Genomic DNA, 15,285 nt, shown 5'->3' on the forward strand with positions numbered 1-15,285 from the left:
GATTCTTCCAGGAGTGGTGAATTTTGTGAGGGGGTTGAGAGGGTGGCATAAGGAGATGACCTTCGAGTCTGCCTGGAGGGATGAGGGAGGGCCCAGTAGCTCACACCAGGCAGAGAGTGGGGGAGGGCTGGCATCCAGACTGGGCACTCCCCTGTGGAAGAAGGGCTGCCTGGAACCCCCAGATAGAGCGGGCTGGGCATGGAGGGCTGGGCACAGGCGGGGCAGCAGTGAGGGTCCAGATGCCCTGCCTGGGACACACAGCTTCAACAAAGGCTTGAACTCAGGGTTGTTGGGAGCACAGCGTCTGCTGGAAGGGAGAATGTCACAGACCAGGAGTGGAGGGACGTCAGTTGGGGGACATTGGAAGGCTCTGGCCACAGAGCCTGGTCATCAGTGCAGGGCCAGTTTGGATGTGGGGCCCGAGGACCAGGAGGCTTTGAGGATCGTGCTGCTTTTCTGGCTCAGATACTCTCATTTAGGGTTATTCGGTAACATCTGAATCTGGAGTTTCAGAAGGAGGAGAAAGTGAGCTGTTGTTATGAGGAGGACAGTGCTGGAGCAGGCAGTGGGGTGTCATTGTTTGCACACAACATAGGTATGATGTGGAGTACCCGTCACCTTAGATCTGTGTTAGAACAGGGGGGCTCCTTCCATGGGCCCGACATGGGGCCAGGCCCTGAAAGCACCACGGGGGCAGCAGGACAGGCGTCCTTCCTGATGGGCCTGTGTCTGGCAGGTGTGCAGGGGTGCCCATGGCTGTGGTGGTCACAGGCACTGGGGTTGTGGAGAAGGTGAGATTGGCCAGAGAGAGGCTGCGGTAAGAATGGGCAAGAGCAGCAGGCCGACCTGGGGATGCGGCAGTTCAGAACAGGGAGGGGGAAGCGGGCACCGAGGGTCCAGAAACGGACAGGGCCACATGCTGCTCACAGGTGCAACCGGGTGGGGAGTGAGAAGCTGCCTCCAGATGGCATCTGGAAGGTGGGCATGCTAGGCACGGGCAGGGAGAGCCTGAACCTGTGGGGGCCCAGCCTTCACCCTGGTCCACACTGGAGCTCCCTCCCTTCCAAAAGTGTCCCTCCCCTACCCGGCCACAGGCTGCCTGATCACCCTGCTTTGCTTCTTCCCTGGGACATGAGTCCCTGTCCCTAGGGCAGGGACTTTATGGACCCCCTCCTTCCACGTCCGCACCCCCTGGAGCCCACACAGGGCCGTGGACATCTGCGCAAGAAAATGGCGTGCTGGGAAGATGACCTCTTAGGAGGGCCTTCTCGTTCTGTGGATCTGTGAGGTCCAGTCTGTTCTGACACAGATTGGCAATGAGATACATTGTAGCTCAGCCTGGGAACTTCCTGGGTGCAGAATGGACTGTCTTGGAGGACGGCCGAGTGGAGCCTGGTCTGGATGATGCTTGCACCCGCTGGGAGCGTGAGGGTGCAGGATGGTCCGGGAGGAGGCCATCACCATGCGGTCCTGAGATGCCGGGCCAGGTCCTGAGACGCAGCCGTGACTCCTGACCCTCATCCTTTGTGGGCGCCCGCTCCAAGCAAGAGGACGAGGATTGGTCAGTGTTGAACACACCCTAGAGGTGTGAGAGCAGGTTTCCCATTTCTGTGTTTTCAGAGTTGAGACAGAAGCCTGCCGTGCACGGAATTGTGTCCTCTTCATTCGTATGTGGAAGCCCTGACTCCCATTGGGGCTGTATTTGGAGAAGGGGCCTTTAGGAAGTAATTAACGTTAAATGGGGTCACAGGGCCCTTGTCCAACAGAGGTGACCTTAGAGGAAGTGGAAGAGCTCTCACTTCCCACCTGCTGGAAGGAAGAGCCATTCAAGGGGAGAGCTGCCATCCTCAAGCCAGGGAGAGGCCTCACCAGAAAGCAAACCCTGCCAGACCTTAGCCTGGGACTTCCAGCCTCCAGGACTGGGAGAAAGGAAGTTCTGTTGGTCAAGCCAGCCAGTCTACCGTATGTGGATATGGTAACCCAAGCCAACGAACACAAAGTCACTCAGTAGCACACACAGGTTGGCTGCCTGCCGTGGGGTGGGCTGTGGGAGGGCTCGTTTAGTCTGTGCAGCAGCCTCCAGGCACCTGTGGCCGGGGGCAGAGGCACACAGAGCAGTGGGCCAGCAGTGACGGGCTCCCCAAACTGAGCAGATCCAAGTCAAGCAAAACGTTTCCTTTGCATTAGTGGCCATGAAACTCCCTTTCACAAAGATGGGTTGATGAAAGCCGTGAGGCACTTTCCTGTAGTGGATCCTGATAGAAGAGCTTCCCGCACACAGTGGGAGGGGCCTGGGGCCAAGGCCAGCGCATGCTCAGGCCTGCCAACATCGTAAACCTGGGCCTTCTGCCTCTCCCAGGCGTTGCCCTGCCCAGCACACCCTGCAGCCTTCAGAGTCACCCTCCGAGTACGCAGAGGAGCTGCACCTTGTGGCCCAAGCCAACATGACCCAGGCCAGGCTGGTTCAAAGGTGACGAGTCTGACCAGTGGTTCTTAAAGTGGGGTTCTCAGGTCCCAGCAGTGAACCCTCAGAACTGGGCCATCCTAAACCTTTAATAATTAGGGGCGAATGACAGTGTGCCTGAACTTAGCAATTATCTTTTAATTTTGAGTGTTATATTTTACAGGGGAGTCATAGTATCATCTAGAACATTCCCCAGATGTTGATGCCTATAGTTGAGGCCTGAGGTCTTACATGATTGGTTATTTTCCACAATCACAGCACAGTGTGAACAGAATCGTGATTCCTGGATTTGCTGCTGTTCCGCATACTGCTGTGAAACGTGTGAACACAGGTGCGCAGATTGTCTTATGCTGTCACTAGAGGTGGAGTTGAGGCTGTGTGCAGAAAGGGCAGTGCGTGCAAGCACTTGGGACGGCCTGAGCTAGAAGAGACTCTCCACGTGACCGATTCAGTCGTCTCTCATTGTGCGTGTGTGTGCGTGTGCTTGTGTGTACACGTGCGATTGTGCGTGTGCCTGTGAGTGGTGGCTGCCGCTGGAATCTGAAGCCCTGCATTTGCAGGTGTTGAGGCTCTCACACTGCTCCCCGCTGCCCCTGGCATCCTTCCTTTGGGCAGCCAAGATGTTTTCTGTCCCTCCCAGCAGTCCTCCCTGGAAATGTGTGTCCTCGTTGTCGTGTTCCCTTGGGCCCTGGCTCTGATGATGTGATCATGAATGAAGATGTTTAATGAGACACCCCTTTTAGGTCAGATCAATGCATTTTACTAGGGACTTTCTGCAAAGTATCTGAACCCCGAATATCCCAAGTTGTTGATGGAACTCTAGTCCAGCTAGTTGTTCCCTCAGACGGGAAAAGTAAGCAAAAGTGCCTTGGTCAAAGAAGCTGAGGCGGTGTTCCTTGCAGTAGTCTCCCTTGGGAGTTGGGAAGGTGTGTTGTGCAGTAAAGGATCTGACATGTCCTGCAGTCACAAGTCCAGGTTGCATCTCGGTTTCTGTGCCCTCCAGCCTCATCCATGGGACAACTGCCGTATCCCGGAGGCCCCTCTGGGAAACGCTGCCTTCAGCCCATGAGGTCGCTCTGCTGCGCGGTCGTGGACCTGTAGTCGGCGGATGGAGCGTGGACCGTTGGGCTTTTGTAATTAAACAGCTTTTATTGTGATAAAATATTTATAACATATAAGTGACCATTTTAACCATTTTAAGTGCACAGTTTCATGGCGTTAAGAATGTTCATATTGTTGTGCAGCCATCACCACCCTCCATCTCTGGAACTTTCTCATCTTCCCAGACGGAAACTCTGTCCCCATCCCCTCCTTCTCCTGGCACCCACCACCATTCTGCTTTCTTTTTCTATGAATGTGATGGTTCTAGGGCCCTCACGTGAGGCGAGCCGTGCCGTACGTGTCCTCTCGTGACCGGCTCCCTTCACTGAGCACCGTGCCCTCGAGGTGCATCCACGCTGCGGTGCGTGTCAGAACTCCCTTTCCAAGCCTGAGTGATGTTCTGCCTTCTGAAGGAAGCAGAAGGCCCAGGTTTATGATGTTGGCAGGCCTGAGCATGTGCTGGCCTTGGCCCCAGGCCCCTCCCACTGTGTGCGGGAAGCCCTTCTATCAGGATCCACTACAGGAAAGTGCCTCACGGCTCTCATCAACCCATCTTTGTGAAAGGGAGTTTCATGGCCACTAATGCAAAGGAAACGTTTCGCTTGACTTGGATCTGCTCAGTTTGGGGAGCCCGTCACTGCTGGCCCACTGCTGTGTGTGCCTCTGCCCCCGGCCACAGGTGCCTGGAGGCTGCTGCACAGACGAAACGCTACACCGCGTTCATCCCTCCAACCATCAGTGGACATTTTGGTGCCTTCCTTCCAGCTTTTGGCTGCAGTCAGTGAGGCTGCTCTGGGCCTTGGTGAACAACCATGGCTTTTGCCATCTGGCAGCCCCATGAGGGTGGCGCTTTACTCTGCCCAGGCAGGGGATGGGCGGGGCCATGTTTTGGGTTCTTGCTTTTGCTGAAGACCGGAGTGTTTTCATTGCTTGCCATTGAGGAGTGTTTTTATTTATGGGAACGATATAATACTGTCTGTGAAGATCCTGCTCTGAAAATTGATAACCAGGTCGTGCCCGATGGGTGTTTACAAGTATTTGCCATGTGGAAGTCGTGAGGGGACTCCTGGGTCACTTAGGAGGGAACAGCCGATAGGAGGGGTACTTGGTGGGTGGTAGCTGGAGTCCCAAGTTCCTGCCCTTCCCACCAGGCTGCAAGGGTCAGACTGACATCTTTGGGACGAGCACAGGATACCATCCTCCAGTTCAGTCCCCTTTGCTAAAGACACACTCAGGAGGGGACAGCACCTTTTGGAACCTAACTCCTACAAAGGGGTAGATATGTAAACTTGGGGTAGCCTTGTGTCCTGGGAGCTAGGCTGACAAATATCTTTTTAAAGATCATCTAACTGCTGGGGAGGCTGCGTCCTTGAAGATGATTTACTTCTTCTGACTGGGTTTTACTTTTCTCTCCTAGCTTATGTTCCTGAGGAAGAATTGAAGGCAGCAGAAATAGATGAAGAGCACGTGGAGGATGACGGGCTGTCTTTGGACATTCAGGAAAGTGAGTACATGTGCAATGAAGAGACGGAGATCAAAGAGGCGCAGAGCTACCAGAACTCCCCAGTCAGCTCTGCGACTAACCAGGACGCCGGCTATGGGTCGCCCTTCAGTGAGAGCAGCGACCAGCTGGCCCATTTCAAAGGCTCTTCCTCTCGAGAAGAGAAGGAGGATCCGCAGTGTCCCGACAGCGTCTCCTACCCCCAGGACAGCCTGGCACAGATCAAAGCTGTGTATGCAAACTTGTTCTCTGAGTCCTGCTGGTCCAGCTTAGCTCTGGATTTAAAGAAGTCGGGTTCCACCACCAGCACCAACGATGCCAGCCAGAAGGAGAGCTCCGCCCCCACCCCCACGCCCCCCGTCTGCCCAGCCAGCACCGCCGGCCCCACGGCAAGCACGCCCAGCACCAGCTGCAGCTCCAGCACCAGCCACAGCAGTACCACCAGTACCAGCAGCAGCTCCGGGTACGACTGGCACCAGGCCGCACTGGCCAAGACGCTGCAGCAGACGTCCTCGTACGGGCTGCTCCCCGAGCCCAGCCTGTTCAGCACCGTGCAGCTCTACCGCCAGAACAACAAGCTCTACGGCTCCGTCTTCACTGGCGCCAGCAAGTTCCGGTGCAAAGACTGCAGCGCCGCGTACGACACGCTGGTGGAACTGACGGTGCACATGAACGAGACAGGCCACTACCGTGATGACAACAGGGACAAGGACTCCGAGAAGACCAAGCGGTGGTCCAAGCCCAGGAAGCGCTCCCTGATGGAGATGGAGGGGAAGGAGGACGCCCAGAAGGTGCTGAAGTGCATGTACTGTGGACACTCCTTTGAGTCCTTGCAGGACCTCAGCGTCCACATGATCAAAACCAAGCATTACCAGAAAGTGCCTCTGAAGGAGCCAGTGCCAGCCATCACCAAACTGGTCCCCTCCACCAAAAAGCGGGCGCTTCAGGACCTGGCGCCCCCCTGCTCCCCTGAGCCAGCAGGAGTGGCCGCAGAGGTGGCCCTGAGTGAGTCAGCCAAGGATCAGAAAGCGGCGAACCCATATGTCACACCCAATAACCGCTACGGCTACCAGAACGGTGCCAGCTACACCTGGCAGTTCGAGGCCCGCAAGGCGCAGATCCTCAAGTGCATGGAGTGCGGCAGCTCCCACGACACCCTGCAGCAGCTCACCGCCCACATGATGGTCACCGGGCACTTCCTGAAAGTGACCACCTCAGCCTCAAAGAAGGGCAAGCAGCTGGTGCTGGACCCCGTCGTGGAAGAGAAGATCCAGTCCATCCCCCTGCCGCCCACCACCCACACGCGGCTGCCGGCCTCCAGCATCAAAAAGCAGCCCGAGTCTCCCGCAGGGTCCACAGCTTCGGAAGACAAGAAAGAGGCGGAGAAGGAGAAGCCGCCCGTGGCTGGTGATGCGGAGAAGATCAAGGAGGAGAGTGAGGACAGCTCGGAGAAATTTGAGCCCAGCACCCTGTACCCCTACCTGCGCGAGGAGGACCTGGACGACAGCCCCAAGGGAGGGCTGGACATTCTCAAGTCCCTGGAGAATACCGTCTCCACGGCCATTAGCAAAGCCCAGAATGGCGCGCCCTCGTGGGGTGGTTACCCCAGCATCCACGCGGCCTACCAGCTGCCGGGCACCGTGAAGCCGCTCCCGGCGGCCGTGCAGAGCGTGCAGGTGCAGCCGTCCTATGCTGGCGGCGTGAAGTCGCTGTCTTCCAACGAGCACAACGCCCTCCTGCACTCCCCGGGGAGCCTCACGCCCCCACCGCACAAGAGCAATGTGTCTGCCATGGAGGAGCTGGTGGAGAAGGTCACGGGCAAGGTCAGCATCAAGAAGGAGGAGAGGCCCCCTGAGAAGGAGAAGAGCTCCCCGGCCAAGGCTGCGTCCCCCGTAGCAAAAGAGAATAAAGATTTCCCTAAAACGGAGGAAGTCAGCGGCAAACAGCAGAAGAAGGGCCCTGAGGCCGAGACCGGGAAGGCCAAAAAGGAGGGACCGCTGGACGTTCACACCCCAAACGGCACAGAGCCCCTCAAAGCAAAGGTCACCAACGGCTGTAACAACCTGGGGATCATCACCGACCACTCGCCAGAGCCTTCCTTCATCAACCCTCTGAGCGCTTTGCAGTCCATCATGAACACCCACCTGGGCAAGGTGTCCAAGCCCGTGGGCGCCTCGCTGGACCCGCTGGCCATGCTCTACAAGATCAGCAACAGCATGCTGGACAGGCCGGCGCGCCCCGCCGCCCCGGTGAAGCAGGCCGACGCCATCGACCGCTACTACTACGAAAACAGCGACCAGCCCATTGACTTAACCAAGTCCAAGAACAAGCCGCTGGGGTCCGGCATGGCCGATCCGGTGGCGTCACCTCTGCGGGAGAGCGCGCTCATGGACATCTCTGACATGGTAAAAAATCTCACAGGCCGCCTGACGCCCAAGTCCTCCACGCCCTCTACAGTTTCGGAGAAGTCTGATGCTGATGGCAGCAGCTTTGAGGAGGCACTGGATGAGCTGTCACCGGTCCACAAGAGGAAGGGCCGGCAGTCCAACTGGAACCCGCAGCACCTGCTCATCCTGCAGGCCCAGTTCGCCTCGAGCTTGCGGGAGACCACAGAGGGCAAGTACATCATGTCGGACCTGGGCCCACAGGAGAGGGTGCACATCTCGAAGTTTACCGGCCTCTCCATGACCACCATCAGCCACTGGCTGGCCAATGTGAAGTACCAGTTGAGGAGGACAGGGGGAACGAAATTCCTAAAGAACCTGGACACAGGGCATCCTGTTTTCTTTTGCAACGATTGTGCCTCTCAGTTCAGAACTGCGTCTACATACATAAGTCATTTGGAGACGCACTTGGGCTTCAGCCTGAAGGATCTATCCAAGCTGCCACTCAATCAGATTCAAGAACAGCAGAATGTTTCGAAAGTCCTCGCCAACAAAACTCTGGGCCCGCTGGGGGCCACCGAGGAAGACTTGGGCTCCACATTCCAATGTAAGCTCTGCAACCGGACTTTTGCGAGCAAGCACGCAGTCAAACTGCACCTTAGCAAGACTCATGGCAAGTCCCCCGAGGACCACCTGATCTATGTGACTGAGTTGGAGAAACAATAGCGTCCAGGTATGCAAGAGACCGCGGAACATTGCACTAAACGTCGTCGAGCTGCACGAGGCCTGGCCTGAGCCTCTAAAATCAGTCTTTCCTTTGTTGCCGGCCCGCCTCTCTGGACCTTGGTTTTCTTACACATATTTTGTATCTTTATATGCTCTCTGTCCGATCTGTGCATGTTATTTTTCTTTTTCCGTGAGTCAAAGTCTGACCTTTATTTTCAACATCTGTTCTTGATGTTAAGCTATCTTTTGTAGGAAATAGTGGGGCACACTACTCAGAGACATTATTTAGCACTAAAGAAAGACACAAATAACAATGATAAAAAGACATCCTAAAATGACGAAGTTGCCATGACAATAAAGGTCATAGAACCTGGTAGTGTCAAATTTAACCCTTTGAGGACTGTAATTGCATTTCTGTGCCTTTCACTTGAAAAAAAAGAAAAAAAGAAAAAAAAGGCTTAAAGGCATTTCATTCAGATCAAAAGCTGTGTCAGACACAAAACTTATTTAATAATTAAAAAATGAGCTTTTATATGCAGAACTGGTTTGTGAGGAAACATGCATGCAGCTGTGGGAAGATAGAAAGCTGTGTAGGACTCACGGGGTTTGGAAGCCACACCTCTACATGTCTAAAACAAAAAACAACAACAGATACCCACTCGCCACTATGCCCAAACCCTCTGGATGCGGAAAAATGCCACTTTCGGCAAAAAAAAAAAAAAAAAAAAAAAAAGTATGCAAGCTATTATTTAAAAATGTGTAAAAATGCTATTTCTTTTTTCCTGTAAAATATTGCGGTTTATAGTTATTTACAAATGTAAGCTTTGGTACAAGCTGACCTTTCTATAGCGTGCTGCATTGGTAAATGAAAAAAAAAAATGGGGCAAACGTTGGAGTCCTTTCCTTGTAAATTGCCAGCATCAGCTTAAAAACTCCTGTATGTTACATATCGTACCATTTTAATCTCTTCAACTTTCTTTGTACCTTCTGGCTGTATGCTTTCCCTTTTAACTTTTTATATTGTCATTTTATATTAAATTTCTGTGTATATAATGTAAAACCACAATTTTTGAATAAAATTTAGTTCCTGCAGCTTGATTTAAATAGAGGACTTTTACTGGCACCTGCATCTCTCCAGATGCATGTACTCAGAGGGACTGTCAGACAAAAATAAATACATAAAAACAAAGCAAGCAATGCACTATTAATTATACATTTTGATGTTCTATCATTAATATTGTACAGTACATTTTGGTTCACACAATTAAATCCACTGTTTTCTCAGATGTAAAATAAACCCACATGCAGTTCTTGATTTACACGGATTGTCATGTCGTCATTATTTTGCCTTTGAGATGTTATTTCAGCAACAAGAGGTATTGCTTATGCAATCAACCAACAAAAATTCTATTCAGAATCATCATTTCATGATTTGTGTGCTGACATGTTTCATTCAAATGATAAGTATTGTGCTTTAAAAAATGATAATTAAAATTTTTAACTCCACTGGGTGCTAAGGATTGCCGAGTTTAGCCATTGAGTGATGGCTGTTTTGTACTTAGGTGGGCTGAGATGCGTCCTTCAGAGAATCCTTTGCAGAATTTAAAAATATGTGTAATTAACCTGTGTGTCTATCCAGAGATTTAATGGTGGGAGTAGGGGGGTAGGGCTTACTCCACCAGCAAAGACCCCGAGGACCCAGGAATTAGTTTTGTGTTGCTCCAAAGAGGAAAACCTGATTTCTGGCTTTTAAAAACCTACAATTTTAAAAAGAAAACTGGCTGCTGTTGTATTCAGTGTTTGAAATGAGGCTTCTTTCTGCAGATTAGAGCACGGCGGGCTCTACTGAGAGTGCCAGGACGCTTGCCATGAAAACGCCCATCCTCCAGGGTGACCCCCATCCCTGAAAGCCCAAACTCACTGCCTAGTCTGTATCAAGGGAAGCATTGACATTGAGGCCCCCTGGCCTCTCCCCCCAGCCCCAGGAGCACTAAATGACACGACCATGAAAATTTACTTTTCTGCCTTTTGCTTACATTTTCATAAAATTATATCCTGAGAAAGGTTAGAGCTTATACCTCTCTGTTCAGAAGCAGCTAAGCAATTGTGATATTTTAATTATTTCTCTCACATTGCCCCGTGACAGCAAGGATTGTTCTGTTTCCATTAATGATTTGAGGAGGAGGAGCAGGTCCAGGTGGGTCATACTTACACAGGCTTTTGTACTAACGCAGCAGAGCGCCAGGGAGGTTTGCTAAATTTTTCTGACTTTTTTCATTGGTAAATAGCTATGTCCTTTAGGAGCCTCAGCCATTTAGACATTTCAGTTCAATTACTGGGTGATTATGTACTTTGGGCTCAAGGGGTGACAGAGAAGAATAACAATGAGGCTTATGGCAGTGGTGTGGGGGCTTTGCATAATAATCCTTTGAAGTTATGTTTATTTTACCACAAACCCGCAAACATGTGATTATGTGATTTCACCCTCATAGCAAAAGTGTTAGCAGCAGCAGGTGAAGTGGTCCAAAGGGAGGTGAGTGCTCCCCAGAAGGGGGTCACTGGCCCAGTGTGCAGCTAAGCACTGAGTGGTTTTAAAGCGGCTGGCAACTTGAGTTCCGATCATTGGGGGATGGACATAGAATTGGAGTTTTCCTTTAAATTTTTTCTTCCTAACTCACCAACTGTATTGCTACATTGTCTTGACTGTAATTTCCCAATCAATGCATAGGAGACTAGGTTATCTTAATCATACCCCTGAAAGTGATAATGAACGTGGCGACTCCCACTAGTGTTTGTCGAGTGCTTCCTCTGTGCCCGGGACTAATTCTAAGTGCTTCACACCTATGAACTCATTCCTTCCTCACAACTGTATGCGGTGGGTTCTGTTACTTTCACGCTCAGTTTACAGGTGAGGAGCCAGGCACAGCAGGGTTGAGGAACGGACCCAAGGCCACATGGCTTACGAACGACTAAATGACTAAACTTGGGCTTTGAGTCCAAAAAGCTTTTGCTACAGAACCACACTCTGAATGCCTGCTTACAGGCCTTGGGATCTGCCCCAGGTGGGGATCTCTGCTGTCACCCAGAGGCAGGGCGTCTCCTACGGGGTGGGGAGCTAGAGGCAAGCCAGAGCTGCTCTTCACCTCCCACTGCAGCCCTTGTGGATGGCAAAATGTAGCCGCCCCATGGTCTGCTGGATTTGAGAAAATAAGTTGAAAGATGTTTTTATGGTTCTGTAGCAACTTCAATTGAATACAGGTATACTTAGTAACACAGAAACTCAATTTGTAAGGATACGAATGGATTGAATAATCCAGGGAAGGATTGGGATACCTACAATCTGAAGATTTACTTGACACGTTTCCCCTTCCTTCACTGATGTCCGAGGAAACGTGTCCACCCTTCCCTTCATGTAGTTTTGTGTGTCCCAGCAAATGAACTGCACGCATGGCACTGGGTCCTCTCGGCCTCCTAAGTCCTCCCGCGGTCCCAGGGAACAGATCTTCCTCTTCTGTGGTGTGGGGACAAAATGGCCCTGGGCACCTGGAGAGAGTCAGCCACCTGTCCCAGCCTGTGGGACGCTGGCAAGGAGGCCGGGGGGGGATTCAGCTGTCTCGTTTGGCCTGGTGGCCGTCGTGCGCATGCAGGTGTCACCCTGATTTGCACTCATATTTGCCGTTTGAGACTTGGAGTCAATAACTAATCATGTATTTTTTCCTTCAGATGTAGAATTTTTTAAAGTTTGTGGTAGTCCCCAAAATGGGTGAGGATGTTGCTTGATAGGTAGTCAGTTTTTAAAGAGAGATAAAACCTGTGAAATAATGACACACAATGGTTTATGTAAGCGAAACAAACTTTTTTAGGTAGTGTATGCAAAAAGGTGATTAAAAATTCTAACGTTTCTGATCCGACATTTCTATAGTTGACAGCCTTTGAAAAACTGTTAACTTTAGTCTAAAGCGTGTCTAACCTACTTCCAAATGTTCAGAAACCTGTAGGTGCAAATAAAGGTTTCTGCTTTTTTCCGAGAGAAAATTTCTTATTTATTTTATTATAATTTATCTGAAGATAGTGGATACCATTGAAAGCTAATTATTGAATTGTTAGCTTACAAGATACCAAAAAGTAAAATCTCTTTTGGAGACAATTTGTGTTTTTTATATAACTTTTATTCTTATGACAAAAGTGATACAGTCATTGTAGAAAAGTTGGAAAACAAACATGAAGTTAATAAAAACTATTGTTTTCATCTACAGAAAAATCACTGCTAATATTTTGGTGCTAACATCTTTTTTCCATGTTTCTACAAACTAGAGATCATGTTCAACATACTTTTTGTACCTTGCTTCTTCTTTACCTGACAGTAGATAATGTCTATTTTCTCATTTTGTTACATATGGAGGATTTTTAAATCTTTTTGAGCTGTACTATAATTTATTTAATCAATTCCCTATTACAGTTTTAAAAGCAACATTTAGATTTTTCAAGTTTTCTCAATTAGAAATATGAGTACAAGAAATTCCACTCAATATTATTGTGAATATTTTTTATTACTTCCTTACAATAAATACCTAGAATTGAAGTCGCTGCGTCATAATGTGATTTGGTGCATATACCAAATTACCCACAGGAAAACTTGTACTGGTTTAGACACTTATTTGCATGAGAATGACTGTTTCTACACACCTTTGCCGTGTGACTACAAGGGTTTGATGTTTTTAAGTTTTTGGCCATTTTCACTGATTAACCAATTTAATCTTGATGTTTTCCTGTATAATATTTTTAATGTTGATTGTTCATTTATGTTATTTAAAACATCATTCGAGGACATGTGTGATTTCTGGAGTACTTTTACATTAACTATGATTTTATTTATTTATTTATTTATTTTAAATCAGGGTCTTACTCTGTTGCCCAGGCTGGAGTGCAGTAACATGATGTTGGCTCACTGCAGCCTTGACCTCACTGACTCAAGCGATCCTCCCACCTCAACCTCCCAAGTATCTGGGACCACAGTTACACACCACCATGCCCGGCTAATTTTTGTGTTTTTTTTAGAGATGAGGTTTCACCATGTTGCCCAGGCTGGTCTCAAACTCCTGAGCTCAAGTGATCCGCCCGCCATGGCCTCCCAAATTCTTGGGAGTACAGGCGTGAGTCAGCCTGCCCGGCCTTCATGATTCATTTAAACTCAAGTGGCCACAGACAACCCAACCGCAAAGAGGAGAAAAAGAACTTAGCTAAGACCCTGTGGCTCCTTTGTGGATATGGGAGTAGAACAGGGCAGTTATTTTCCAGGTCTGTTCCCCCTTGTTCATCCACAAAGCTATGTCTCATTAAAAGGTCCCCAGTGACTTCAAGTGAATAATGTACTTTTGTACTCTCTTCAAATTTCCCAACTTGCCCACAGGGAGTGGAGTCTCCAATTTTATTACTTCTATTGCTGATTTGCAATTAGTATTGATTAGCAAAACAAAGATAATTTCAAAATAAAGTGGTCACTACCCTAGTAGGATGAGATTTGATCACTTAGAGTAGACTTCATAAAATAAAAACACTTGGATTGACCTAGAAGTCAAGAGAGAGGGACTACTTTTAAATCTGTATCAGAATATCTCCCATAGGTGAGTTTGTTCCAGAGCTGAAATTCAAGGGCCCTGCCAAGCCCCTGATGTCTTTGACCCAGATTCTTGATAGCCACACACAGAGGCCAACAAGCAAAGGGTGAGGAAAATGAGGAAGCATGTTACCTTGAATAAGACCAGGATGCGCTGAAGAGTACGTGCGATTCATTTTCTTTCGTAAAGAGCGATAGCGTTTCACCAAAAGTGTTTAGGTGACCTGTAACTAGTCAGTCACTATTTTTCTTACATCACCCAAAACTATTTACAATTTGATCTGACTGGTATAAAGGCTGTCTGATGATGTGTAGAGTGCATTTTACTTTGAACAGACAGTGGAAACAGTGGGTCCACATATTTGACCATATTTTGTTAAAATATTTGAGATATGGCACACATCATATTTAAATAGTAGCTAAAAATGTAGTTTTTCTGGTTAGAGTGCAGTGCTTAAAGATGAATTTAAAAGGAAGTCTTTAAGACTGAAGCATTCTGAACAAAGCTGAACTTGCAGGGATATTTTTCCTTGAAAGCTTGTTTGACCAAAAGTACATTAGTGGCAAGGAACTGGGGACAGATACATTGGGAACACCAGTTTCTAAAGTATGGAAATAATAAGGAAAAGCCCATTTTGTATAACTGTAACCATCAGCCAAATTCATCCAATCGATTCATACACAACTGGGTTTCCTATGGGCTGCTGAAAACCCCAACCGGTCCTAAGATTAAAACATTTTTCTCCTTTCAGTAAATGTTTCTTCTTTAGATACATTTTAATTTATTTATGCATATTTTCAGAGTAATTTTTCCAATTTTCTCCAAGAAACTAAACTAAAATTTTCCTTTTCACCTTGTAGAACAGCAGAGTATGTGGATGCGTGGTGAGCACGGTGTGGTAACAAAACCAAAAGGATGGGCATTTGGGAATAATTTATTACCATGTAGTTTAAAATTATATATTCAATCGTATTTCTAAGCCATAGCTTTCATGTCATTATGCCCAATTGATTAATGATTGGGCATTAATTGATTAATATTGATTAATGATTAAACACACTTACCAATTTCAACTTTTGACTCTTTTATGTCATTAAAATTTCGAAAGCAATATTTAGTTGTGTTTTGATTTGTTAACTTTAAGAGACAGTAATGTCCTAAATACTGGCATTTCATTTGTAATCTGTTTATTTACAAATTAGTAAAATCTAATTTCCATTTTTAAAGCAATTAGTTTTCCTCTCAGATATTCCTGTCCTTATTGTTTTAGAGTTGTGAAATTCACACATCATTCACTTGGATACACAAGATTCCAGGATGGGGAGCTCAATTATTGGTCTTATTTAGTGGAAGCATGGGTTTTTGCATTGTTGAATGCAAAATAAATGACCACATCTCAAAATTGGACTCCAGACATATTGATTAGGACACATTCCATTTTCCATAATTTTTTCATCAATTAGTGGAAACTAATAGCCTTAAACTCTAAAA

At 48.4% G+C, this 15,285-nt stretch overlaps 1 protein-coding gene across 3 annotated transcripts in view; it reads left to right on the forward strand.

Moving 5' to 3' along the window:
• TSHZ1 (teashirt zinc finger homeobox 1) overlaps nt 1–9,497 on the forward strand; it is an 80,767-nt gene extending 71,270 nt beyond the window's left edge. For all 3 annotated transcript variants that reach the window (XM_003914492.5, XM_003914493.5, XM_031658915.1), the window contains exon 2: nt 4,983–9,497. In XM_003914492.5, the coding sequence (XP_003914541.2) occupies nt 5,078–8,176 (3,099 nt within the window). In that variant the 5' untranslated portion in view covers nt 4,983–5,077 and the 3' untranslated portion in view covers nt 8,177–9,497. The remainder of the gene's footprint in view (nt 1–4,982) is intronic.
• Nucleotides 9,498–15,285: the final 5,788 nt, after the last annotated feature.

This window comes from Papio anubis, chromosome 19 (assembly GCF_008728515.1).
Source record: "Papio anubis isolate 15944 chromosome 19, Panubis1.0, whole genome shotgun sequence".
NCBI classification, from domain to species: domain Eukaryota; kingdom Metazoa; phylum Chordata; class Mammalia; order Primates; family Cercopithecidae; genus Papio; species Papio anubis.